General features: G+C 45.1%; 1 protein-coding gene across 6 annotated transcripts in view; it reads right to left on the reverse strand.

The window, feature by feature from the left end:
• The window catches only part of si:dkey-178k16.1 (band 4.1-like protein 1), a 106246-nt gene that overhangs the window by 5645 nt on the left and 75267 nt on the right, over positions 1-25334 (reverse strand). The window contains exons 9-16 of one of the 6 annotated variants that reach the window (XM_017715888.2): positions 23291-23443; positions 15254-15351; positions 12094-12269; positions 10023-10219; positions 9292-9330; positions 5002-5037; positions 3524-3676; positions 1003-2172 (exon numbers count right to left, since the gene is read on the reverse strand). In XM_017715888.2, the coding sequence (XP_017571377.1) occupies positions 1003-2172; positions 3524-3676; positions 5002-5037; positions 9292-9330; positions 10023-10219; positions 12094-12269; positions 15254-15351; positions 23291-23443 (2022 nt within the window). Of the gene's footprint in view, positions 1-1002; positions 2173-3523; positions 3677-5001; positions 5038-9291; positions 9331-10022; positions 10220-12093; positions 12270-15253; positions 15352-23278; positions 23444-25334 lie in introns of all 6 variants that reach the window. The other 5 variants (XM_037541339.1, XM_037541340.1, XM_037541342.1 and 2 more) reach the window with 5 other exon arrangements.

Raw genomic sequence — 25334 nt, forward strand, 5'->3', positions numbered from 1 at the left:
GCTGGTAATATCAAAGTCCAAAACTCAATTATATCAGTACAAGGTATTCACTCTATAGGGTTCTTTAACGACGAGTAAGTTGCACCGTAAGACTTCAGAGCTGGGAGCTTGTATACTTTCAAGGTAAGAAGCTGTGGTAAGTGCCATTTCAAGGACCTTGAAGGTATTCAGCTAGTTCTTTTTATTGGCATGGCACTGCAATTTACAACAGAGTGGAAAAATGTATGATTTGTCCCTGTGAAATATCAAAGAAGTGCTTAGTCAGCACACAAAGGTCAAGTGATAACAAATTATATTAAGCAGTAATTCCTAGGGTTTTGTTAAGGCTGTGCAAGTTAAAGCTCAGTGGGATTCACTGTTCCCTGCCCTTGAATCTACCCAAGTGAAAGGGAAACCGTGAAGCCTTTTAAGCTACAATGTCATATAATTTCATCCAAGGACCGTGGCTTAGCTCAATCACATTACCTCTGTGCCCTGCACATAAGCAATTATATGGCCATTTTTGGAAGTCTTGCTTGCAAAAGCCCCTACATATGCAAAAATGGCATTTTGGCATAGTAGCATGGTGCCTTTGATTCCCAGCAACAACCATTCCCTTTCTGACCGACAAACTGGGACCAGAAAACAGCTGTTGGAAGGAAAGGCCATAGGCACCGTGGGAATTGGAGGAACGTGAGCCTGAAGCTTAAGCAATGAAAATTACATGGAGGATCCTATGGTTTGTCTCAAATGTGCAAGCAGATGTTGAGCTGTGGAGAGGAGGGAAAGGGAAAGGAGGGAGCGCATCTTCATCCAATCAGCCAGCGACTACAACACCCTAACGCGTCTATCAGCCAATGGATAGGATTAGATGCCAAACTGGGCATTTCACCCATCTCTCCTCAGATACAGGTGCTTATGTTCTACAGGTGTGTGTAGTAAAACTATAAAATATGGATGTGCAGGTTCATGCGATGCCTACAGTTTCCTGTAAGTGACAAGCAGATGCCAAGCAGTTGTTACCACTGGTTTCCTCTTGGCGGATTCTAAGCTGGAGCTCTTGAGGAGGCTGTGGCTGGAGTCAATAGAGGTGGTCTGTTTGTTTCGTGTCTCTCTTGTCCTCTGGGATTTTACAAGAGGACACAAAGGGGTCATTTGATCGAAGGCAGGGAATGTTGAGTTTGATGGGAAATCAGACAGCGGGGAATCTTCACAATAGACCTGGTCATCCCCAGCGCTAAGTCTCTGATTAACGCTGTATGCTGGATCCTGAAATTGCTGTCTGTCTGGTCGTGGTATCTGGTTATGCGCTCTGGCGTCGCTGTTATGGCCACTAGCTGTCGGATCTCTTTTGGCAGCCGCTGCAATGCTACCCGTGCCTACAGGCCTACTAGTTTGTGTGAAAAAATCCAGTACCTTTTCGCTTCCAGATGAATCTTCGCTTGACTTTGGTCCCTCCGGCTCAGTAACTGATCTGTCATTTTCAGTGTGGTCTTGTGGTTTGACTCCCTTGTTTCCTTTCAACTTCTTCGACCTCTCAGGCTTCAGGGGTACGACTCGTTTTACCTCCGATTGAGTGGCGTTACTCTTAACCGAGCCTGCGGTCGCTTGGGTCTTAATGGTAGCTCTTGTTTTGTCTGTTCCGGCTTCCATGCTTTGTCTCCGCCATCTGCTTCCGTTATACTGATCTCTCATATGTTTGTCGATGGCAGCATTAGGAGAAGCCTCACCCCAGCTTTTCTCTTCGTAACTCCAAAAATCTGGGTTCACACAATCTCCTCCGTACCTCCTTTCAGTCCATCGCCTCTCTGTTGGATATTCATCATAGCCGTTTGCATGGATGCTGTTCTCCACATGTCTCTCGTGTGGAAATCCGTTATCATCATTGTCCACGACAGAATGTGCATCCTGGATAGGTTTGTTCTTCAATACAGAACTTTTAGCTCTGGTTCTTTGAGGTTTCTCTGGTGATGGGATGGAGTCCTTCTTTGCTTTCCTTGTTATGACATTGCTTCCCATTGTGCCATGAGCCATATGGATTGACTCTCTCATCGCTTCCTCTCCTTCATGCTGTGAACCAGTGAAAGATGGATCTATTCTAGCGGGGCTCTTGTTCTTTTCCTCTTTTGAACTGAGGGTCAGGTCTCTTTGACAACCGTCTGGCTTCTCAATCAATAAGGGTTCCTCAGAGGCCTATATATCAATATAGAGTGAACAGTTTCAATTGCTTGCGAGGGTCGTCTCTAGACTCTTGTTCTAGTAAGACCTAGAATTAGTTTAAGTTGACGGGATAGATTCATTATCCACTACCTACAGAAAAATACATGAAAGCACTGTTTCAAATGTTATTATGTATTATTAATATTTATCGTTCACCTCTTGAACACGAAAAACACTGACAATGTTAACCCGTTCAGAATACTTACATGGCAAATTCAAAACATTATTGGTTTGCACTTGGCCAATGGCTTGAGTCTTCACTTAAAGAAAGATACACCGATAAGGCGTAACATTCTGACCACCCCCTTGTTTCTACTGTCCACTTTATCAGCTCCACTGACCGTATAGCTGCACTCTGTAGTTCTACAGTTACAGACTGTAGTCCATCTGTCTGATACTCTGTTACCCTGTTCTTCAGTGGTCAGGACCCCCATGGACCCTCACAGAGCAGGTACTGTTTGGGTGGTGGGTCATTCTCAGCACTGCAGTAACACTGACGTGGTGGTGGTGTGTTAGTGTGTGTTGTGCTGGTCTGAGTGGAGTTTTTAAACACTGTGTCCACTCACTGTCCACTCTATTAGACACTCCTACCTCGTCGGTCCACCTTGTAGATGTAAAGTCAGAGATGACAGCTCATCTGCTGCTGCACAGTTTGTGCTGGTCATCCTCTTGTCCTTCATCAGTGGTCACAGGACGCTGCCCACAGGACGCTGCCCACAGGACGCTGCCCACAGGACGCTGCTGGCTGGATATTTTTGGTTGGTGGACTATTCTCAGTCCAGCAGCGACACAGAGGTGTTTAAAAACTCCAGCAGCACTGCTGTGTCTGATCCACTCAGACCAGCGCAACACACACTAACACACCACCACCACGTCAGTGTTACTGCAGTGCTGAGAATGACCTACCACCCAAACAGTACCTGCTCTGTGAGGGTCCATGGGGGTCCTGACCACTGAAGAACAGGGTAACAGAGTATCAGAGAAACAGATGGACTACAGTCTGTAACTGTAGAACTACAGAGTGCAGCTATACGGTCAGTGGAGCTGATAAAGTGGACAGTGAGCGTAGAAACGAGGAGGTGGTCAGAATGTTACGCCTGATCGGTGTATGTGTATGAATCATTAAAAATAAGCCATTAAATAAAGATCACAATCAACTTTTTGCCCAATGAGAGTAAAAGCTTAAAGAATTATACTAACTGTCAAAGACGACAACTTGGGTCCACTAAAGCTCACGATATGATGAGCAATATACATATTGTTGGAGCTACATTACAAAACATCCTACTGCACACTGTAGGCTCTCTAAGCCTCTTATACTTACAGCTTTTTTCTCTGGAGTGCTACCAGAAGAGGCTGCAGATAGGCGTTTCTCTCTATGGACTAGTTTACTGTTGGGTTCCCTCAGCGCTCTCTTCAGCTCGTTGATGCTGGCCTGATGCTTTTGCAGTACGTCTTCTGGTTTATCCAGGAATTGCTGCAAAACAAACCCACCAACAAGGCAAACTTCCTCACTGCAATGTGTGAAATGGATTATGTTAAATAGGTACTAATTGCAGACTGGGCAACAGTGGGCGTATTGCAAATATGTCATGTTTTCATTGAACAGGATTTTCTGTAAATATACCTGAAGTGGGTGATGCTTATTTAAGCAGTAGAACACAGAGGGAGTGAGTTATTGTGAAATAACATCCCGGCTGTGATCTGGTGTCCGTAGATCATCACAGCTGTGATGTTCTTGGTGATAACTCCCTCCTCGAGTGCTCTACTGCTTTAATACAGCAGTTAAATAAATACAGTAAGAAATGAATAAACTGGCCGTGAACGCGGCTTTAATATGTTTTAATGTTCAGCTCCTTCCTCCTAATTATAGCTCCTTAACGAGCAGCTCGTTGCTACGTCAGAGTAACGAGCTCCGCCCACTCACTGCTCAGCCGGCAGTTCGTTCTCCAGCTCCTTACACTAAATTCCCAAACTGTCGTCACCACTGAGCAGCTTTTCAGTTTTATGGCTCAGTCTGATTTGGTCCGACTCTGAAGATCAGACACGTCTGGCGAATGGTGTTGGGTTCATTTCCAGCTGATTCCAGGTTGTTCAGCTGTTCTTCTGTCTCAGCTGCCGACTGAAAAGCTGCTCAGTGGCGACGACAGTTTGGGAATTTAGCGTCGTCTCGTCTTCAGAGTCGGACCAAACCGGCTGTCGGTCAGATGTGGTCTTAACAGCGTCCGTTTTCTGGTTCAAAGTAAGAAGTGAAAACGTTCAAATGGCTCGAGCGTCTCCTACAGCTGTCAGAGTCGTTGCTTAGCAACGGCGTCTCAGCAGAGTGGTACAGTGTTTGTGAAAAACCGGTGATGTTACGGTGAAATAACAGCCAAATTAGAATGCTTCTCAACCAATCAGCTCGCGTGGCCGGAACTACCTGTTGTATAATTCATAAATAACTATCTTTTGCAATTGCAAGAAAGGAATATTTCAGGAATTTTCAACCTAATATCTTAAGTAACTGCCCACTGACTTCTACAGCAAGTGTGTTTTGAGTCAAAATGTTTTTCTTGGAGAAAGTTTGCCGAAATTCAGGTTAAAAACCTGGAGTATTTAAACTGTTAACTGTTACACATCCCAATCGGTCCTTGGACACAATCGTTTGAAAAAAGCACACCACATTTGAACATATGACAGGTGCTTGTACAGTCAACAGATCACCGTTTTTCTGGGTCCAGTTTCTACTTCATGGAGAAGAAACTAATGAAAGGATGTTATCAGAGACAAACAGCTCAGGCATGGATGTGCCAGAAGTAGTACCTCCTGTTTGGGGCGTGGGGCCAAGTCCTGGTCCGACTGGGGAGAGGGGTGAGGGTGTGAGATATGGTGCAAGGCGAGGCGAGGCAGGGCGAGGCACAGCGAGGAAGAGGCAGGGGGGAGACGGTGGAGGGAGTGAAGACAGGGAGGCAGAGCATGGTTGAGTTTAGAGGGCAGGGCAGGCAGCCAAACAGACAGAGCAAGTCTCTTATACACACAGGCTAAAGTCAGGCATGGAACTGCAGAGAGTGGGGCAAGGTTGTGTTAATGTCCCAGATACACACGTCCAAATGCTGCTTTCTCAATGGAAGACTGAGTGCTAATTTCAAAATAATGTATCCAGGCCATTGACACAAATGACTTGAGCTTTTTTTCCAACGTACAGCCTGAAACATACATAAAGTGAAACGCCTAAAAGCAAGAAGAAGAAATGCTGCAACAGTGTCACACCTAATCCCATTAAACTTGTGAAATGAAGTAGGAAGCAATATGTGCGCCACTCTCTGATCGATCTAAGTCAACATGGTATTCAAATTAACTAATTTGGCAATATGCTCAAACCTCTCCGCTATTTCTGTACCATCTGTTTCAGCTCTTCTCATCCATTAAACTCACAAAGCGCACAACAGGCCTGAAAGTATACGCTGAACTAATGAGCTTCAAGGTGCTGCAGATGGAGCATCCCAGGCTTGTTAAGTGAGACGAAAACAAAGCCAAAGTTTATGTGGACTGATATCAATATCACTCAAATGTTATCAAAGACCAATTAATTGACCTACCCAAGCTCCGCCGTTGGGAGGTTGGACAGAGCACTGGAAGAAAATCCCACTCGACCCATTCACTGGGTGGTGTGAGACAATTTGTATGCCATGGTCACATGGAGAACAGAGAAATTAGGCTACGTTCACCTTCTAAGCCTCATCGCTCAAATCCATGGCCTGAGCCTCTGAAAAACACTGCATGATGGAGGTAAATCAAAGAGCGGCCAACTATCTGAAGGTTCTGATGAGAGAGCAGAGCCTCAAACTGCAGAGGCTCTTTCCTACGTCACACGGTTCAGCGTGATAGAAAGGCAGTCCTGAGGCATGTCTGTAAAGAGGCAGGGGTGTGAGGGGAGAGGTCTCCCCCATACTAATCCATATTAGGATCAAACCAAGCTGGGAAAGGACTACACTCTGTTCCACAAAGATATGGCACTTACTCTTAAACAAGATTATGCATAATACATCAGTGTTGACCTCACAGACACCATTATATGTATTTTGCCCTTCTCTCCCAGGCAAATAGCAGTGAACACCTCCACTGATGTGTGTGGAGCCTACTGCATCTTTTTTAACCTACAGGCCTTATAGCGACAGCTCGATCTCAGGAGCCAGTTAAAGTGCTTGACTCTGTTAAGCTACATTCACATGACATTATTTTTTCCTCAGATCCGATCTCTCGGACTCCCACTCGTTTAGGTAAGAGACTCAAATCTGTCATTAATGTGATGAACCGGCCTGAACTGACCCTCATGAGCTCCTCCTGCTCAGTAACGTCACGTGACTGAATCACTGCATCATCAGCACAAACTAACGAGCAGAACGAGCTTCGCTGAGAAGATCATTAACTCTGATCAGCTCTCAGCTTCATTATTAGAGCCAGACGGAGGAGGAAAAGGTGAGACGAGCTGCTTTTCCACCGTTTACAGGCTTTAACGGCTGTTCGGCGCTGTTGCCGTGGTAACGCTGAATGATGGAGAAAAAGCACGAGTTCCGATCTGAGCATCATGTTAAGGTCACATGGCCACGAATCGGATACACGTCCGATCTACGACCACATATGAAAGTGGCTCAGGTCGGATTTGAAAAGATCAGATTTGCCCTGAAAACATCAGATCTGAGTCACACCAGGACAAAAAATCGGATTTGGGCCACTTCAACCTGGGAATGTGAACGTAGCCTTATATTTTGTCCTAGATAACGTCTCCTAATCCTCCGTTCATTGATCATGTTGAAACATTTGAGTTTTTGTAGTAGCAAAGTATGAAATACTTCATCACTAACACAAACAAAATGTTGCACTTCACAGCCTTATTAGAACTGAACCGTTGGGCTCTGTGTTCCCCTTGACTTTCTTTGATGCATCACAACAAATATCCACGTAATAACTTGAGTATTCAAAAGTTGACTGAGCGCTCAAGCACACCTGCACTCTCAGGAGGTAATGTGTAAAATTCAGAGACCACATTTCATTTGTTTAATTTCCAGTCAACACGGCTCTTAAGAACAAGTTATTCTTATTCATTTTTTAGTGTCAGGCCAAAAGATGGAAACTTAAATTCATTTAAGTTGAACTAAAAGTTTCAGGAGACTTGCTTTCAGTTTTTCAAAGAATTTTTTTTTCCCACACCTCCAAAGTTCAGTCTTAGAGGTTGGTGGCATTTTCAGCTGCTCACAATTCAAGTGATCTTAAACACATTCAGTGATACTGAGGTCTGGATTTTCTCCTCTCTCAAAGATGAAAGCTTTAAATGCTGTTTATCAGGTGGTGACAGTTTTGGAGGTCTAGCACAGAGGTTCTCAACCTTTTCCACCTCAAGGTCCAGCTATTTATCACTGGAAAGCATGGAGGCCCACAGGGGGGGTGGAGGTGGAGTGAACCACTAATTTTGCTGTGAGCATTGGGAACATTTTATATTTCTTTGTTATTATTAAGCCAGTTTTTTTACTTTTATGACAAAGTTCCATCACTGGCCAACTATGGACCACTGGCTCCTCCTCAGTACTAGCCCGAGGACCATTGAAGGATGCTTTGTGGCCCACTTGTGGTCCATGGCCCATTGGTTGAGAAACCCTGGTCTAGCAGGTCTTGTTAGAAGTCCTAGTTTCTCTCTGTTTTACTGCTATTTGGAGATCCAGTTTGGAAACTCCTGTTCTGTTCTTTCTAATGTCATATGCAAGGGAATCTAATATCAGATTTCCTTAGAAAAGTCTCCTGGAAAGTGAACTTTCATCAAATTTCATCACCATTTCGACCTGAAGGTGAATAAATGAAGAGGGGCTCTGAATTTTGCACAGCATTATAGTTAGAACTGACTGAGTGTAGTTTTGTCGTGTAATCTACATGTAATTTACAGCTTTACAGTTCAGACAGCTTCAAGAAAACATTTCAGGACTGTCACATTTAAACTGGAACCTCAAAGCTACGTAAAGAACTCCAACCCAAATTCATTAGGTTCAGTATGAGTCTATAACATGCTACAAAACAACACACGTGTGCACAGATAGGCCATTTAAATCTCAGACTAAAGACCGATTCATTAATCAAGACAAAGGCCCAATCCCATTTCTTCTTTTTACCCCTACCCCTTGTTTTTGAAGGGGTAGTGGCTGAAATCTTGCCCTACAAAACGGGAGCCTCTAATAAAAGAGCATCACTTCATTAACAGCTACTAGCGCCGCTCTGTAGGCGACCCTGCCCGTCTGCAGGGACAGCAGAGGAGGGGAAAGTTCAGCTCCTCACTGCTGGGCTTTAGTTACATTTAGGGATCATACGCCTTCAAAGAGGGGGGCAGTTATTTATTATCACCCCCCCTAATTCTTCAGTGATGTGAAGCTGAAGTCAGAGATTCTCCAGATTCTTGCTGGAATTTTCCCGTTCCACCTTAAATGGAGCAGCAGTTACATTCTGGCGCTTCAGGTGTCAGAACTGCTGGACTATTTAAGGTGGAACGGGGAAAGTTATTTGTCTAGCTACTGAACCATAAGCATGTTATCAGTGATTTTTTTTATGCTTGTTATGACGACGAAAATCCACTGAAACCACATTAAACTGAGATAAAACAGTGGTGATCGTAATTTTAATGCAGAGAAAATTCTCACATTTGTGGGTTTCTTTGGTCTCTTGTTCGGCCAACTTGATGATTTTTCTTTTTTTCTCATCTCTCTCTGTTTGGAGTCTCTGAAAAACCTCCGTTTGGAGAGCCTTGTAGCCCCAACACTTCACCCCACCCCTCTAAGAATTGGGACCTCCTACCTCTAAACATGAACACACAAAACAGAGGGCTAAGGGCTCAGTGGAAGGCCCGAGGGCTGAAATGGGATTGGGCCAAAGACTGGCCTGGGCGGACTGAAAAGCCATGTACACGCAAATCATGCTCTGTGGCATGGCTAACAAAATGATGGTTTCCCTACAAATCATAATGGACTTCAGACATGCTACTGGGGTCTACATAGAGGTAGACATATAGACAGACAGACAGACAGACAGACAGTCAGTCAAGACAGACATATGCTAGACACCATAGAATACCTCTGCTTTAGAATCTAGAGGAGACCCCGACTCCTCCCTCTGCAAGCAAGAGAATGGAGGAAAGAGCAATTAGTAGAAAGCAGGGGAGGGATTAAAAGCCAGCGGAGAAGTAATCTGGATTAGACTGAGAAATACTCAGCAGGTGCATAGCAGAGGCAGGAAGGTATACTGACAGAATAAGCAGAAGTCAGAAGGAGGCAAGATATATTTGGAGAGAGGAGAGATTAAGAAAACAGCTAGACATAGAAATATATTCCTGTCTAAGCTCAAGAGCATCAGGAGTGAGGGAGCAAACGAGAGCGATAAGAAGTGGTGGCTGTAGAGGGAGGGACAGGGGACAGGAGGCCTAAGAGGAGATGGATTACATTTTGAATTGGAGGAGAAGGCCAAGGCCAGAGATGAGTGTTAGTCAGGTGTTAACATAATGTGGTTGGACTGCTAGAGCTGAGTGTAAATATCTGCTCAATATTCAAACAGTTATGCTTAAAACAAGCAGAAGGCCTTCAGCTGCTGGAAACTCATCCCTCTGTTCAGTTGTATTACAGCTAATTTTGTGCACTGCGCTCCTACTGCTGTTCAATTTGGCTTGTCTTGCAGTTCATTACATAAGGCAGCATGAAGAGATGTAGTCTGACAGTATCTCATATTCCTCATTCGTTTTATTTCCCTAGCAATTTTCAATTCAAGCAGACTTAAGTTCTACATTGGAATTATTAACAGTTCTAACGTACCTTCAGCTCCACAGCCCTTGAAGGAGTGGCATCAGATTCTGACCCTCTGTCTTCAGTTTGGTCTTGATCCTGGTCTAGATCCTGCTCCTGACCGGCATCCATGTAGTCCCGGTACAGCTCGTCTCTGAGCAGGCCAGGAGCGGGTTCGCTAGGAGTGTGCTGAGAAAGTCTGTCCATTGTGTCCCCAAGAGCAGAGGCTGACAGTAACACAGTCATGTTATAGACCAGGAGGAACCGGCACGGCGTCGTAAAGCCTCACTGTGTGCTTGTTTACAGTCGTTTCTCTTTTATAAAATCTTTTGTTTTATAAAAACTTTCTGTTGTGCCTCCATTATAGATGCACCTACTCAGTAAAGCTGCTCAAACATGTAGAATAAGTCTCTTTTTACATTGGTATACCGGGATATTCATTCGAAAGAGGCCCTGAATATTCTGCAATAAATCTCGCAGCGTATGGAGCTTTGAACAAGCCCGGGTGCCCCTCCGTCTGAGCGATGAGGCCGACGTTTAATCTCCATTTGCAGCTTCTGGGTGCGGACCCCTGTGCCCACTTCCATCATCACATGTAATGCAGTCGACTGCACGTACGTCAAGGTATGTAGCGTGTTTTTCTGGTTCAGGTTGCTTCATCCTAATGGGACTTACAACAGAATATTCAGGGCCTCTTTCAAGTGAATCACCCTGTATATGAGGCTGAAACCACGTTGTATTTGTGCTGTGCAGTGCTGGTAAAAATAGGCAATAAAACAAAGTTAACTAACATTTTTTGTTAATATCGATAACGCTTGTTTGAAGTATTTTTGATTAAATGATTTTGCCAGTCTATTTTTCCTTTCGACAGTATTATCAAAGATGGCATGATAAGATTTTTTCTTTTCTGATGTAGATTAATAATAATAAAACCTTGACTACTGGTTAAGGCAGATCCCCCGTTTGAAAATCCTTAATTTTATTTAAAATTACTATTACTTTATTATTACTTTAAGTACTGTTACCACTGTTATATGGTAGCCAGTTCAGCACTGAATTTGGATTTTTATTTTTTTTTGTTGAACTAGAAAGTTTAAAAAAAAACAGTAGCTGTAATTATATTTTTAATTTAACTATTAAAATATTTGATTATATTAATAGAAATATCCATTCCTCGGCAGAGTGGCCACTAGATGGCCTGCAGAAAGGGGCTAATGTGTCACTGAAGGTCTTCCCTTATAATGAACATGTAAAACTAGGCTTTCTTGATAAAACCACACACACTGTTAACTTGTCGTCTCTAGTTACGGACAAAGGCTTATTACCAGATGGTGATGCAGGCCTTTTACTCACTAGACGTAAGTGAAGAAGTCTAGCCATTCACTCACAACAGCACAAATCCACAACCCAGAAAGGAGAGCAATAAAGCTATTTTTGTTTAATGTTAAGACACTTTACTGAATGTAAAGGCCCAAAACGTTGCCATGTCCTCAAAATTTAGATATTTATTTTTATATTTATTCAAACTCACTTATATAAATATTATATGAAACATATACACCAATCAGGCATCAAGCACCTCCTTGACCCCCATGGACCCTCACAGAGCAGGTACTATTTGGGTGGTGGATCATTCTCAACACTGCTGGTCTGAGCGGATCATGCACAGCAGTGCTGCTGGAGTTTGTAAACACTGTGTCCACTCACTGTCCACTCTATTAGACACTCCTTCCTTGTCGGTCCACCTTGTAGATGTAAAGTCAGAGACGACAGCTCATCTGCTGCTGCACAGTTTGTGTTGGTCATCCTCTAGTCCTTCATCAGTGGTCACAGGACGCTGCCCACAGGACGCTGTCGGCTGGATATTTTTGGTTGGTGGACTATTCTCAGTCCAGCAGTGACACTGAGGTGTTTAAAAACTCCAGCAGCACTGCTGTGTCTGATCCACTCAGACCAGCACAACACACACTAACACACCACCACCACGTCAGCGTTAAAAAGTTGTGCAACAGGAAATGCATGTGATAATTTAATTAATACTTATCAAATAATATGGGAAATAATCATTTGTGAGCCTTTGGAAGAAACTCAGAAAACCCACCTCCATCTAGACTGCGTGACAGCAAGTACCTCCGGCTAACTGACCGCTCAAACTGCGGGGCCGGCCTGTCGATCAGCGCGCTGGCCTGCCGAGTCTGGGCCTGAGTCCGTCCACTGTAGCGGAACTTTGAGCCAATCACCAGAAAACCTTTGGGTGGGGGTTCAGGAGAGACCAACCTGCAGGGAAAGAGCCAATCAGTCCAAACAGACTCGACTCCGGCAAAAACGGCTTGTTTAAAATGATCTAACTTATGACGGACTGCACTTCCTCAGCTTCCAATTATCTCTGCGAAATGAGAAGATGCAAATGTAAACTCGCACCCCTCACACTTCACTCGGGATAACCGGGGCTTTTTATTTCTTCACTCACTTCTCTGTAATGTTTACCAGACTCCTAGTAATGTGAGGCACATTGTAATGAAGAACTAAAAAAGGAACGGAAGAGGGGAAAAAGCGGCTCATGTGACAACTGGCTGTCAGGACGTGGTGTCAGAGACTGAATAACATTAACGCTCTTCTGCAAAAAAGCCAAGAGAGGAAAAGAAAACAGTGCTGAGCTGGGCCTGACCGAAACATCGATGGGCTAATGTTGGGTTTCAGAGATTTATCAGTGTTTGCGAAGATGCCACGAATAAAATAATTACATTTAAGTATATTGTTCTACACTGTAATGACCAGACAGCTGTAATATGAGGAAAATCACTATATGCTGCTGGTGATCTCTTTTAAGAGAGCTTTTAAGCGGACACTAAGCTACTATTCAGTTTTAGCCCAGTTTTAATGTTGAAAAATGCATAAAAATGTATTTAACCTTTAACCTGCTCATAACTCAAAATCTTAAGTGAAGAGAACTGATGAATCATAAAAGACTTGTTTTATTTATGAAATTTGACAGTTTGACAACTGGCACTCACACACTGAGCGCGTATACATGCACTCAACATCTCATAATCAGATTTCTGCAGTTATCCGATTATTCAAATGGTCACGTGAACACCACACTCCGATCTAGAAATCCGATCTGGAAATCTGATAGAGGCTGGATTTGATGCATGTGAACTCTTACTCTGATTTCTTTTTAACTTCTCCGTCTGCGCGTGCGCGAGATCAGACGGTGGATGTCGCAGAAAAACGCTTGGAGCGGCGCTGAAACCAAACACGAAATAAAGAATATAAAAGATTTTTTCAAAATTTTAGTATTAGTCATCTTCTAGACGATGTATTTTCAGGTATAGTGGTGCGATGTTTTAAAAAAAAAAAGCCGTGGTATGAAAGAAATCTGATTACTGTCTGACTCCTGTAGACCTGGAGTTTCCCCGTTATCTGATTACTGTCTGACTCCTGTAGACCTGGAGTTTCCCCGTTATCTGATTACTGTCTGACGCATGTAGACCTGCAGTTTCCCCGTTATCTGATTACTGTCTGACTCCTGTAGACCTGCAGTTTCCCCGTTATCTGATTACTGTCTGACTCCTGTAGACCTGCAGTTTCCCCGTTATCTGATTACTGTCTGACTCCTGTAGACCTGGAGTTTCCCCGTTATCTGATTACTGTCTGACTCCTGTAGACCTGCAGTTTCCCCGTTATCTGATTACTGTCTGACTCCTGTAGACCTGCAGTTTCCCCGTTATCTGATTACTGTCTGACTCCTGTAGACCTGGAGTTTCCCTGTTATTTGATTACTGTCTGACTCATGTAGACCTGGAGTTTCCCCATTATTTGATTACTGTCTGACTCATGTAGACCTGGAGTTTCCCCGTTATCTGATTACTGTCTGACTCATGTAGACCTGGAGTTTCACCCATTATCTGATTACTGTCTGACTCATGTAGACCTGGAGTTTCCCCGTTATCTGATTACTGTCTGACTCCTGTAGACCTGGAGTTTCCCCATTATCTGATTACTGTCTGACTCATGTAGACCTGGAGTTTCCCCATTATCTGATTACTGTCTGACTCCTGTAGACCTGGAGTTTCCCCATTATCTGATTACTGTCTGACTCCTGTAGACCTGGAGTTTCCCCGTTATCTGATTACTGTCTGACTCATGTAGACCTGGAGTTTCCCCGTTATCTGATTACTGTCTGACTCCTGTAGACCTGCAGTTTCCCCATTATCTGATTACTGTCTGACTCCTGTAGACCTGGAGTTTCTCCATTATCTGATTACTGTCTGACTCATGTAGACCTGGGGTTTCCCTGTTATCTGATTACTGTCTGACTCCTGTAGACCTGGAGTTTCTCCATTATCTGATTACTGTCTGACTCATGTAGACCTGCAGTTTCCCCATTATCTGATTACTGTCTGACTCCTGTAGACCTGGAGTTTCCCCATTATCTGATTACTGTCTGACTCCTGTAGACCTGGAGTTTCTCCATTATCTGATTACTGTCTGACTCCTGTGGACCTGGAGTTTCTCCATTATCTGATTACTGTCTGACTCATGTAGACCTGAAGTTTCCCCATTATCTGATTACTGTCTGACTCCTGTAGACCTGGAGTTTCCCCGTTATCTGATTACTGTCTGACTCCTGTAGACCTGCAGTTTCCCCATTATCTGATTACTGTCTGACTCCTGTAGACCTGGAGTTTCCCCATTATCTGATTACTGTCTGACTCATGTAGACCTGGGGTTTCCCTGTTATCTGATTACTGTCTGACTCATGTAGACCTGGAGTTTCCCCGTTATCTGATTACTGTCTGACTCCTGTAGACCTGGAGTTTCCCCGTTATCTGATTACTGTCTGACTCCTGTAGACCTGGAGTTTCCTCATTATCTGATTACTGTCTGACTCATGTAGACCTGGGGTTTCCCTGTTATCTGATTACTGTCTGACTCATGTAGACCTGGAGTTTCCCCGTTATCTGATTACTGTCTGACTCCTGTAGACCTGCAGTTTCCCCATTGTCTGATTACTCGATTGCTCATAAACGTGTAGATCGGATTACTGACAAAATCAGATTTTCTGCTATTAAGTGCATGTAAACTCACTCAGTAAAGCACTCTTTAACTAAAACTAAGCCTGTTTAACTTTAGACCATATAAAATTACATCGTCCAGTAGTATCAGTGTCATAGGAACTGATCCTTATAATCAGTATTGGTGGTGATGTTCATGTCGGTCAGGCCCTAGGACTGAGTGACACGGCAGTGAGGGCCTACCTGAAAAAAGTGTGGTGTTCAATGCAGACCTTCCACAAGCGCTTGGAGGCTCGATGGTTGGGCAGCTTGAAGCCAATGGTGCTCTCAAACTGTTCATACTGGGGGGGTGCAGGGGAGTGTGTATATGTGTAGGAGGGGGTGAAGGGAGAAGGGCAGTGTGTTACTACAGACATGATGGTGGGAAAGGTGAACTTAGATAACAGCCATACAGGATACACTTCGGTGAGATAGTCTACAGATAGAAACGGATGAATAGCCAAAAGACCAGCTTGCACACTGTGGATCTGTGGAAGTACCAGTTGTATAGAATGCATACAGTAAGACAGACGTTACCAAGTACACTGTACGTTTTCATCACTGTCAGAACAAAAACTAGTTACTCGGTTTTTTTAAGGCTGGGAACGACGAGCAGTCGTGCTCTACACAATATTAGGTAACATAACGTTTTAAAAAACAGACTTGATGTGAAGATTTCAGTGCATTAAAATTCGACTGTGTGACATTAAGCTATAATTAAGCATATAAAATACTGGATTTGGCTGTTTTTCCTCCTGTAGCTGCGCCACTCACTCAGAGGGCAACTCACTGCTGTGCATCCGTGAAGTAAAATGGATGTTTTGAAAAGCGGCTTGGCTCAGAGAGCTCATACATACAAACTGGTATGAAAAATGCTAATTCACATTTATCAGTAATGATAAATAAAATCAGCGTGTTCCCAGCCCTAAATTTTTTTCACCATTAGAAATGCCGCCTGCCTTCTACATTGTGAGCATTTCAGATTGAATTAACCAACAGAAATAAATAATAATTATTATTATAATATTAATAACAATAAAATTCTTGTTACATTTAATGTACATTAAGTCAGGAATGTTTGGCCACGTTCACACAGCGGGTAAAAGTGGCCCAAACCTGATGGTTTTTTTTTTTTGTTTGGCTGTTTTTAAAAGAATCTCTTTTAAATGCGATCTGTATGTGACGTCAGTCATCCAGAGGTAAACAATCACAACCGCCAACGGGCGCCAGACGCTCCTGGAGGATCAGCTTCGTCTTCAACAGCATCACAGGAGCATCATGAAGCTTCGCTGGCTGACAGCTGGGCTCATCACCCAGAATGTTTCTGAGCTGTAAAAAGGGCGCGGCCACTTCTTCGGTTCACAGCCTCGGATTCTTAACTTTGTTTTCAGACTTTTAACTGTTCTTTGACCCTGCAGCCTCGTTCTCAGGCGGCCTCGTTCTCCTGCGGCCTCGTTCTCCTGCGGCCTCGTTCTCCTGCGGCCACGTTCTCTTGCGGCCGCGTTCCCCTACAGCATCGTTCTCTTGCGGCCGCGTTCTCAGGCGGCCTCGTTCTCCTGCGGCCTCGTTCTCCTGCGGCCACGTTCTCTTGCGGCCGCGTTCCCCTGCAGCATCGTTCTCTTGCGGCCACGTTCTCTTGCGGCCGCGTTCTCCTGCGGCCTCGTTCTCCTGCGGCCACGTTCTCTTGCGGCCGCGTTCCCCTGCAGCATCGTTCTCTTGCGGCCGCGTTCTCCTGCGGCCACGTTCTCCTGCGGCCTCGTTCTCTTGCGGCCGCGTTCTCCTGCGGCCACGTTCTCTTGCGGCCGCGTTCTCCTGCGGCCTCGTTCTCTTGCGGCCACGTTCTCCTGCGGCCTCGTTCTCTTGCGGCCGCGTTCTCCTGCGGCCACGTTCTCCTGCGGCCGCGTTCTCTTGCGGCCTCGTTCTCTTGCGGCCGCGTTCTCCTGCGGCCTCGTTCTCTTGCGGCCACGTTCTCTTGCGGCCGCGTTCTCCTGCGGCCTCGTTCTCCTGCGGCCACGTTCTCTTGCGGCCGCGTTCCCCTGCAGCATCGTTCTCTTGCGGCCGCGTTCTCCTGCGGCCACGTTCTCCTGCGGCCTCGTTCTCTTGCGGCCGCGTTCTCCTGCGGCCACGTTCTCTTGCGGCCGCGTTCTCCTGCGGCCTCGTTCTCTTGCGGCCACGTTCTCCTGCGGCCTCGTTCTCTTGCGGCCGCGTTCTCCTGCGGCCACGTTCTCTTGCGGCCTCGTTCTCCTGCGGCCTCGTTCTCCTGCGGCCACGTTCTCTTGCGGCCGCGTTCCCCTACAGCATCGTTCTCTTGCGGCCGCGTTCTCAGGCGGCCTCGTTCTCCTGCGGCCTCGTTCTCCTGCGGCCACGTTCTCTTGCGGCCGCGTTCCCCTGCAGCATCGTTCTCTTGCGGCCACGTTCTCTTGCGGCCGCGTTCTCCTGCGGCCTCGTTCTCCTGCGGCCACGTTCTCTTGCGGCCGCGTTCCCCTGCAGCATCGTTCTCTTGCGGCCGCGTTCTCCTGCGGCCACGTTCTCCTGCGGCCTCGTTCTCTTGCGGCCGCGTTCTCCTGCGGCCACGTTCTCTTGCGGCCGCGTTCTCCTGCGGCCTCGTTCTCTTGCGGCCACGTTCTCCTGCGGCCTCGTTCTCTTGCGGCCGCGTTCTCCTGCGGCCGCGTTCTCTTGCGGCCGCGTTCTCCTGCGGCCTCGTTCTCTTGCGGCCGCGTTCTCCTGCGGCCTCGTTCTCTTGCGGCCACGTTCTCTTGCGGCCGCGTTCTCCTGCGGCCTCGTTCTCCTGCGGCCACGTTCTCTTGCGGCCTCGTTCTCCTGCGGCCACGTTCTCTTGCGGCCGCGTTCCCCTGCAGCATCGTTCTCTTGCGGCCGCGTTCTCCTGCGGCCACGTTCTCCTGCGGCCTCGTTCTCTTGCGGCCGCGTTCTCCTGCGGCCACGTTCTCTTGCGGCCGCGTTCTCCTGCGGCCTCGTTCTCTTGCGGCCACGTTCTCCTGCGGCCTCGTTCTCTTGCGGCCGCGTTCTCCTGCGGCCACGTTCTCTTGCGGCCGCGTTCTCCTGCGGCCTCGTTCTCTTGTGGCCGCGTTCTCCTGCGGCCTCGTTCTCTTGCGGCCGCGTTCTCCTGCGGCCACGTTCTCTTGCGGCCGCGTTCTCCTGCGGCCTCGTTCTCTTGCGGCCACGTTCTCTTGCGGCCACGTTCTCTTGCGGCCGCGTTCTCTTGCGGCCCGATTTTCCTACGGCTGCATTCTTTCTAAAACCCTTGAAACATGGAAGGTTTCTGAGCCTTTCTGTTTGTACAAATATCACCCCAAATGATTTTGAGGTTTCAGCAGCATTAAAATATGACGAACGTCCAGTTGCACTGACATAAAAGTCGCATGAATTCCGATCTGGCTGTTCAGACGGAGTCGCACTGCTGCAGATCGGATATGTATCGGGTTTCAGTGCCACATATGAAAGCGTCTGAAATCGACGCTGCGCGACACACAGACATGTCGCATATGAAGATAAAGATTTGGGGCAATTTTACCTGCTGTGTGAACGTGGCCTTTGATCTTTGGAACAGCTACATGAAGACATAACAGTTAATGACATTGTGAAAGGAAGAAGCACAAAGGCTCTGGTTTCTGCTCTGGAGTCTCGACACATCCAAGGCAGAATCTGGAAGAAACACAGGCTGCATGTGCTGCTGGAGATAATCACATTAGGAGAGGAAAAGCAGGGAAAGCAAACTGAGGAGACTTCAGACTTCCAGCCCTGATAACCTTCTACAGCTCTTTCTTTTCCTACCTCCCCTCTTTTTCTCCCTTTCTCTGCTGCTTCTCTCTCTCTCTCTCTCTCTCTCTCTCTCTCTCTCTCTCTCTCTCTCTCTCTCTCTCTCTCTCTCTTGCTCTGTCTGTCTGTCTCTCCTGCTCTCTCTCTCTCTCGCTCTCTGTCTGTCTTTCTCTCGCGCTCTCTCTCTTGCTCTCTGTCGCTCTCTCTCTGTCGCTCTCTCTTGCTTTCTGTCGCTCTCTCGCACTCTCTCTTGCTCTCTGTCTGTCTGTCTGTCTCTCTCTCTCTCTCTCTCCCTCTCTCTCTGTCTCTCTCTGTCTCTCTCTCTTTCCCTCTGTCTGTCTCTCTCTCTCTTGCTCTCTGTCTGTCTGTCTCTCTCTCTCTCTCTCTGTCTCTCTCTGTCTCTCTCTCTCTCTCTCTCTCTCTCTCTCTCTCTCTCTCTCTCTCTGTGTGGCTATATGCTGCTGCGAAACAGGACCAAAAGACTGTGATGTATCTTTGACCTGAACAGTGGACTTTGATGGATCTCAAGCCTTTGCTGTGCCCTGATTATCGTGATAATGAAGAACGGACTGCTTAACGCATGTTTTGCAAACGTGTACATCAACACTAATGTTGTATTTCACATCAGAGCTCAAGGTTTCTCCTGTGGTTTGTCCACTCAGGCTTGGAGCTGGAGGAGAGCATCAATGTCCACCACACAAGGCTTTTAGCTTTTCACTCTGTGTGTCACTCTTGCATGTCCACGTCTTTGAGCTGCAACGACTAAAAGAAAAAAAATCGTGCCCTTGGAATTATAAGGTTCTGTCTGCGTTCCTTATACGAAAGCTGACATGGGACTCGTCTCTTTCATACATAAACAGGACAGACACCCTAAATGTTTTCTAAATGTACAAAATCAAAATCCCACCAAGTTTTTTGAAACATGATAAATGCAGAAAGAACCTCCTAATCCTAAGATCTCACTTTCTCCTTGGAGTTATAAGGTTCTGTCTGACAAAACGACTTTAAAGGAACACAAACAGTTCAATCGTAATTTGTTTTAAAGCATAAAATTAGAGTTCTGCCTACATATGATGACACAAGATAAGATAATCCTTTATTAGTCCCACAACGGAGAAATTCTCAATAGAGTCTGAGATCTGCACTCTCAGCCCAGTGCACTCTCAGCCCGGTGCACTCTCAGCCCGGTGCTCTCTCAGCTCGATGCACACTCAGCCCGATGCACTCTCAGCTCGATGCACTCTCAGCCCGGTGCACTCTCAGCCCGGTGCACTCTCAGCTAGATGCACTCTCAGCCCGATGCACTCTCAGCCCGATGCACTCTCAGCTCGATGCACTCTCAGCCCGGTGCACTCTCAGCCCGGTGCACTCTCAGCCCGATGCACTCTCAGCCCGATGCACTCTCAGCCCGATGCACTCTCAGCTCGATGCACTCTCAGCCCGATGCACTCTCAGCCCGATGCACACTCAGCCCGATGCACTCTCAGCCCGGTGCACTCTCAGCTCGATGCACTCTCAGCCCGATACACACTCAGCCCGATGCACACTCAGCCCGATGCACTCTCAGCCCGATGCACTCTCAGCCCGGTGCACTCTCAGCCCGATGCACTCTCAGCCCGATGCACTCTCAGCCCCAGTGACGCCAGGTGTACATGCACTCTCTGCCACAATAGTAGAATCCGCACCACGACACGGTAACTTCTGCTTAGTGACATCATCGCTTAATCCGTTTTTCATCCATAACACGCGAGAGAGTTACATTTAACACACCTCCCTGATGAAAAAGAGAAGTGTCTGCTGGTTCCTGGTGGTTTTCAGTTTTCTGTGTTTTCCTGATGGGTTGATATCACAGTGTAAAGGACTGATCGTTTACTCAATCGTTTGATCATTTAATCAGGTGTCTGATCGTTTATACTGCACATTGTCACAACCTCCTAGAATCCTTAATAAATTCCATTTGAATCAATATTACAGTTTTTGATAACCGGTTCTAATCGTGGTCAGCCTGGCTTTCAATGAGTTCCAGTAGCCGTTTTGTTTTTTCTGTGGATAAACACAGATATTCATGTCTTAACGTCGTGGTAGGTTTTATTTTGAAAGTTTCCATATTTAATTATTAATTATCTTATCACTATGGCAACTTTAATAGTAGTGTAGCTCTTGTTGCCCAGCAGTACGTGGTTCACTGTTTTTCCCTGATAAAATGAACAAAAACACTGTTGTGGCTACTAAAAGTAAAAAAAAGATAATAAAATATAAACTCCCTCCTATAAAGAATTCTAAATAAAAAGCTACGATAAGGTTTTAAGGTACTGGTTTATATCACACATGGGATGCTGAGGAGTTAACAATATAAACTATTATAAATAGGCAAGAAATATTTACACTATAAAGATTTTTTTTTAAATTGCACATGAGAGTTGATTATATTGGACACAGGAAAAGGTTTCTATGCTTTCTATGACATTACGACATTTATGTGTATTTTTTTTATTTTTATGACATTTGTTTCTTGTTTTTGGTCAAATCGTCTTTTTTTTCTTATTTTAAAAAGCACTGCATATTAAATATAAAAGTTAGTGCTAATATTTTGTCCAGTGCTGAGGTCAGTTTTCAATAGGAACCATTAGTTTGAGTTTCTTTTACACAGCAACCGGCTGCTGTAATAAACTGTCCCAGCAAGTCAGTGTAGCAGGTCAGTGTAAAGGCAGTGTGAGGTTTTGTTTTATAAAGGCAGTCTTTCAATCCTGTTTCACAACAGCGCGTAGCCACAAATCACAGAGCAGAACGCATTCAGAAAGAGAGAGCAGAGGAAGGGAGAGGAAGACTTTGACGTGATCAGTGGACTTTGATGGATCTCAAGTCTTTGCTGTTTTAAAGTGCAGTGAAACGTCTAAATCTTCATAATGACGAATGCACTGCTTAGTGCAAGTCAATAACGTGGGATATAGAGATTAAAAAAAAAAGACACACACTAAAAATTTTGCATAAATGTTCTCTTTGTAGCAACTCCGTAGTTTTTAACTTTGCCCCAAGTTATAAACGTATTTCCCTAAGCAAGACGTTCACAATCTCCAACTCAAATATAATAAATGTTTAAGCAGTAGAACGCAGAGGGAGTGTGTTATCGCGAAATAACATCTCGACTGTGATGATCTAAAGCAGCCAAATCACAGCTGTGATGTTACTGGTGATAACTCCCTCCACGAGTGTCTCTACTGCTTTAATACAGCAGTTAAATAAATACAGTAAGAAATTAATAAACTGGCCGTGAACGCGGTGTTTAATATGTTTTAATGTTCAGTTCCTTCCTCCTAATTAGAGCTCCTTAACGAGCAGCTCGTTGCTACGTCAGAGTAACGAGCTCCGCCCACTCGCCGCTCAGCCGGCAGTTCGTTCTCCAGCTCCTTACACTAAATTCCCAAACTGTCGTCACCACTGAGCAGCTTTTCAGTCGGCAGCTGTGACAGAAGAACAGCTGAACAACCTGGAATCAGCCAGAAATGAACCCAACACCATTCGCCAGACGTGTCTGATCTTCAGAGTCGGACCAAATCAGACTGAGCCGTAAAACTGACCCAATATCAGGTTCAGCTCAGTTTGGTCAGTTTGTCCAGATCAGTATTAATGTTGTTTTGTTCCAGCCGGTCTGTAAAGCTTCTTACAGCCCGTTTAGTTTGGCGAATGGTGTTGGGTTCATTTCTGGCTGATTCCAGGTTGTTCAGCTGTTCTTCTGTCACAGCTGCCGACTGAAAAGCTGCTCAGTGGCGACGACAGTTTGGGAATTTAGTGTCGTCTCGTCTTCAGAGTCGGACCAAATCGGCTGTCGGTCAGATGTGGTCTTAACAGTGTCCGTTTTCTGTTTGTGGCAAAGTAAGAAGTGAAAACGTTCAGATGGCTCGAGCGTCTCCTACAGCTGTCAGAGTGGTTGCTTAGCAACGGCGTCTCAGTGGAGTGACAGTGTTTATGATAAACCTGCGATGTTAAGGTGAAATAACAGCCCGGTCAGAACGACTCTCATCCAATCAGCTTGCGTGGTCGGAATTAACTGCTGTATAATGATTAAGACATTGTGAATGTCAGTGTTTGGAAAGCCGCAGAATTTAAAGTATGTTTAATTAATCTCTCCCAGCTTCTGAGTGTAAAGGCTGGAACTCCCACGCAAGTCTAAATCAGACTGGCCAATTAGTTTCCCTTAACTGCTTGTTGGACTACTTGCTTCACCACCATCAATAAGAGGATTAAAAACAGCTTATCTGCAGAACTAAAACACAAAAGGAATCACTCCCATCTATATATCGATCTATATATGTGCATTTTAAAACGTCGATATCTAAAACAGTTTCTAAATTCCAAGCCTAATCCCGTCGTCGACATCTTCAACACCAGAACCCAGTAAACATGCCTTTATGAACAACATGTAAGAAGAAAACCTTGAAAAATTCAAAAGACCTTTTTCTCTACCTCTCCAGGGCGGATTTTGATGTAAAAGTTGCTTCTCTTGTAGGAGATTTTGAGGATCTTGGGCCAGGCAAAGCGGTTAATGCGCAAGCGGTCTCTGTAGATCAAAAGGCCGCTGGCACACACACCCAGCATTATGTCAATGCCCTCTGAGTCCTGTAGAACACACACACACACACACACACACACACACACACACACACAGAGAGCGAGAAAACGGGATGAAGCAGAGCAACTGGAACGGAAAAGTATGTTTGCCACATCACACACACATCACCGATACAGCTACAGTTACCTGGCACAGCAGTTCATGTCTTCTGTGCCACCGTTAATTGTGGCTGTATGTGGCCATTAACACCACATATTTATTTTTTTTAATGCCATTTTCATATTTTTCTAGTTTGACGCTTCAGACGATCTGTAGCTCCACCCTGAGGCCCAGCTGATTGCGCACTATACCACCCCAACCGGGTGCCTTCTCTTCAAATACAGCTTTTAAAAAGCTTTTAAAGTTCCATTACGGCTTTCTTGATAAAACCCAAGTTATTTCCAGCGACTGTGATGCCGTGAATGCGTTTATCACTGAAGCACATCAGGTATCATTTGCAAGCAAAGCACGCCGAAGATGCTGCAATGTCAGTAATATCAGTAAGTTTAGCGCTGAAGGACACCTTTAGGAGAAGCTACAGTTCCCTTCAAAACAAGACATCGTGTAGTGGTATGATAAACTTTGAGAAACTCAAAAATACTTTTGTGGAAAAGTTTCCTGCTGGAGATGTGAGAAAAGCGGCTATAGCTGAGCTGAAGCTCAAAGCCGAGGAAAGTCTACACTGTATTTATTTATGGAAATATGGGAAAATGGACATATAATGCTGTGGCTCCCAAGATGCTCTGATTTTTGCTGAAAGGGAAATGGGCTCTCACTGCGCAACAGCAGTGATGAAACTCGGAAACTGTGGAAACCTGTTTTCACCCTGTTTTCACCCGAGTTTCGTGGTTATCGTCATGTAAACTCTGTGTTTACATCATAAGCATAATAACTGAATTACTCAAAGCAATACATGCATTCTAATTAAGCTTATGTTTCAGGGGATCACAAAATGAATAAAATATAAAAAACTTTTTTCATTTTATTCATTTTATTATGCCTCAAGTTTTATTTCCTCAAACCGGGTTGCCATATTTTATCATTTTCCACATAAACTGTAAATAGTGTAGTTAACCGTGATTAACCTCATTCGTCTCACATGGTTCTTTCCATTTATAAAGCAGTGCAGTTTGCTGAGTGAACAAAATAAGATTAATTGGAATGCATTTATTATTTTCAATAATCGTTATATTATTTTTATCATGTGAACGCAGAGTTTACATGAAGCTAAACATGAAGCTCTTGTAAGCGCAGGGTGAAAATAGGTTGAGCGGTTTCTTATTTTCATTACTGCTGCTGAGAGCAGCGATGCTTAGATCAGGGGTCGCAACCCAAATGTTAAGAAGAGGCATTTTGTCCTTTCTAGAAAAATCTAACCACTTTTAGAGCTGCAACATTTTATACCCATTGGCTGTGAATGTGTCTCAGTATGTGCTGATGTCCTAGTTTAGGCTAAAAATATAATACAAACAAAAACACAGACTTACTTTGCTCTGCTTTACGCTTCAGATCAGCTATAGCCTCATTTTTCGCATCTCCAGCAGGAAACTTTTCCACAAAAGCAGAGTTTAGCAACGTTTGACTTTTTTGTCGAGGCTGAAGTCACTTCTCATTCGCAGCTTCTTGATTGAATTTTCCCGTTCCACCTTAAATTGTGCCACAATTTCTGCGCCATTTAAAGTGGAACAGGACAATTTGAACAAGAATCTTCAGAGTTCAGTTTCGTGACTTCGTTTTAGTGTTTGTCAGTTTCTCGTTGCAGATTTAACATATCGGGAAACCAGCTGGAGTGACTATAAACACATCAGACTATTCGTCTCCAAATTATCGACGTCCGTCTTAAATCTCTCTCTTTGCCGTTTCGTAGCTACTAGCTGGGCGAGGCTGTCGTCTGTGTTG

Source organism: Pygocentrus nattereri, chromosome 9 (assembly GCF_015220715.1).
Source record: "Pygocentrus nattereri isolate fPygNat1 chromosome 9, fPygNat1.pri, whole genome shotgun sequence".
NCBI lineage: Eukaryota > Metazoa > Chordata > Actinopteri > Characiformes > Serrasalmidae > Pygocentrus > Pygocentrus nattereri.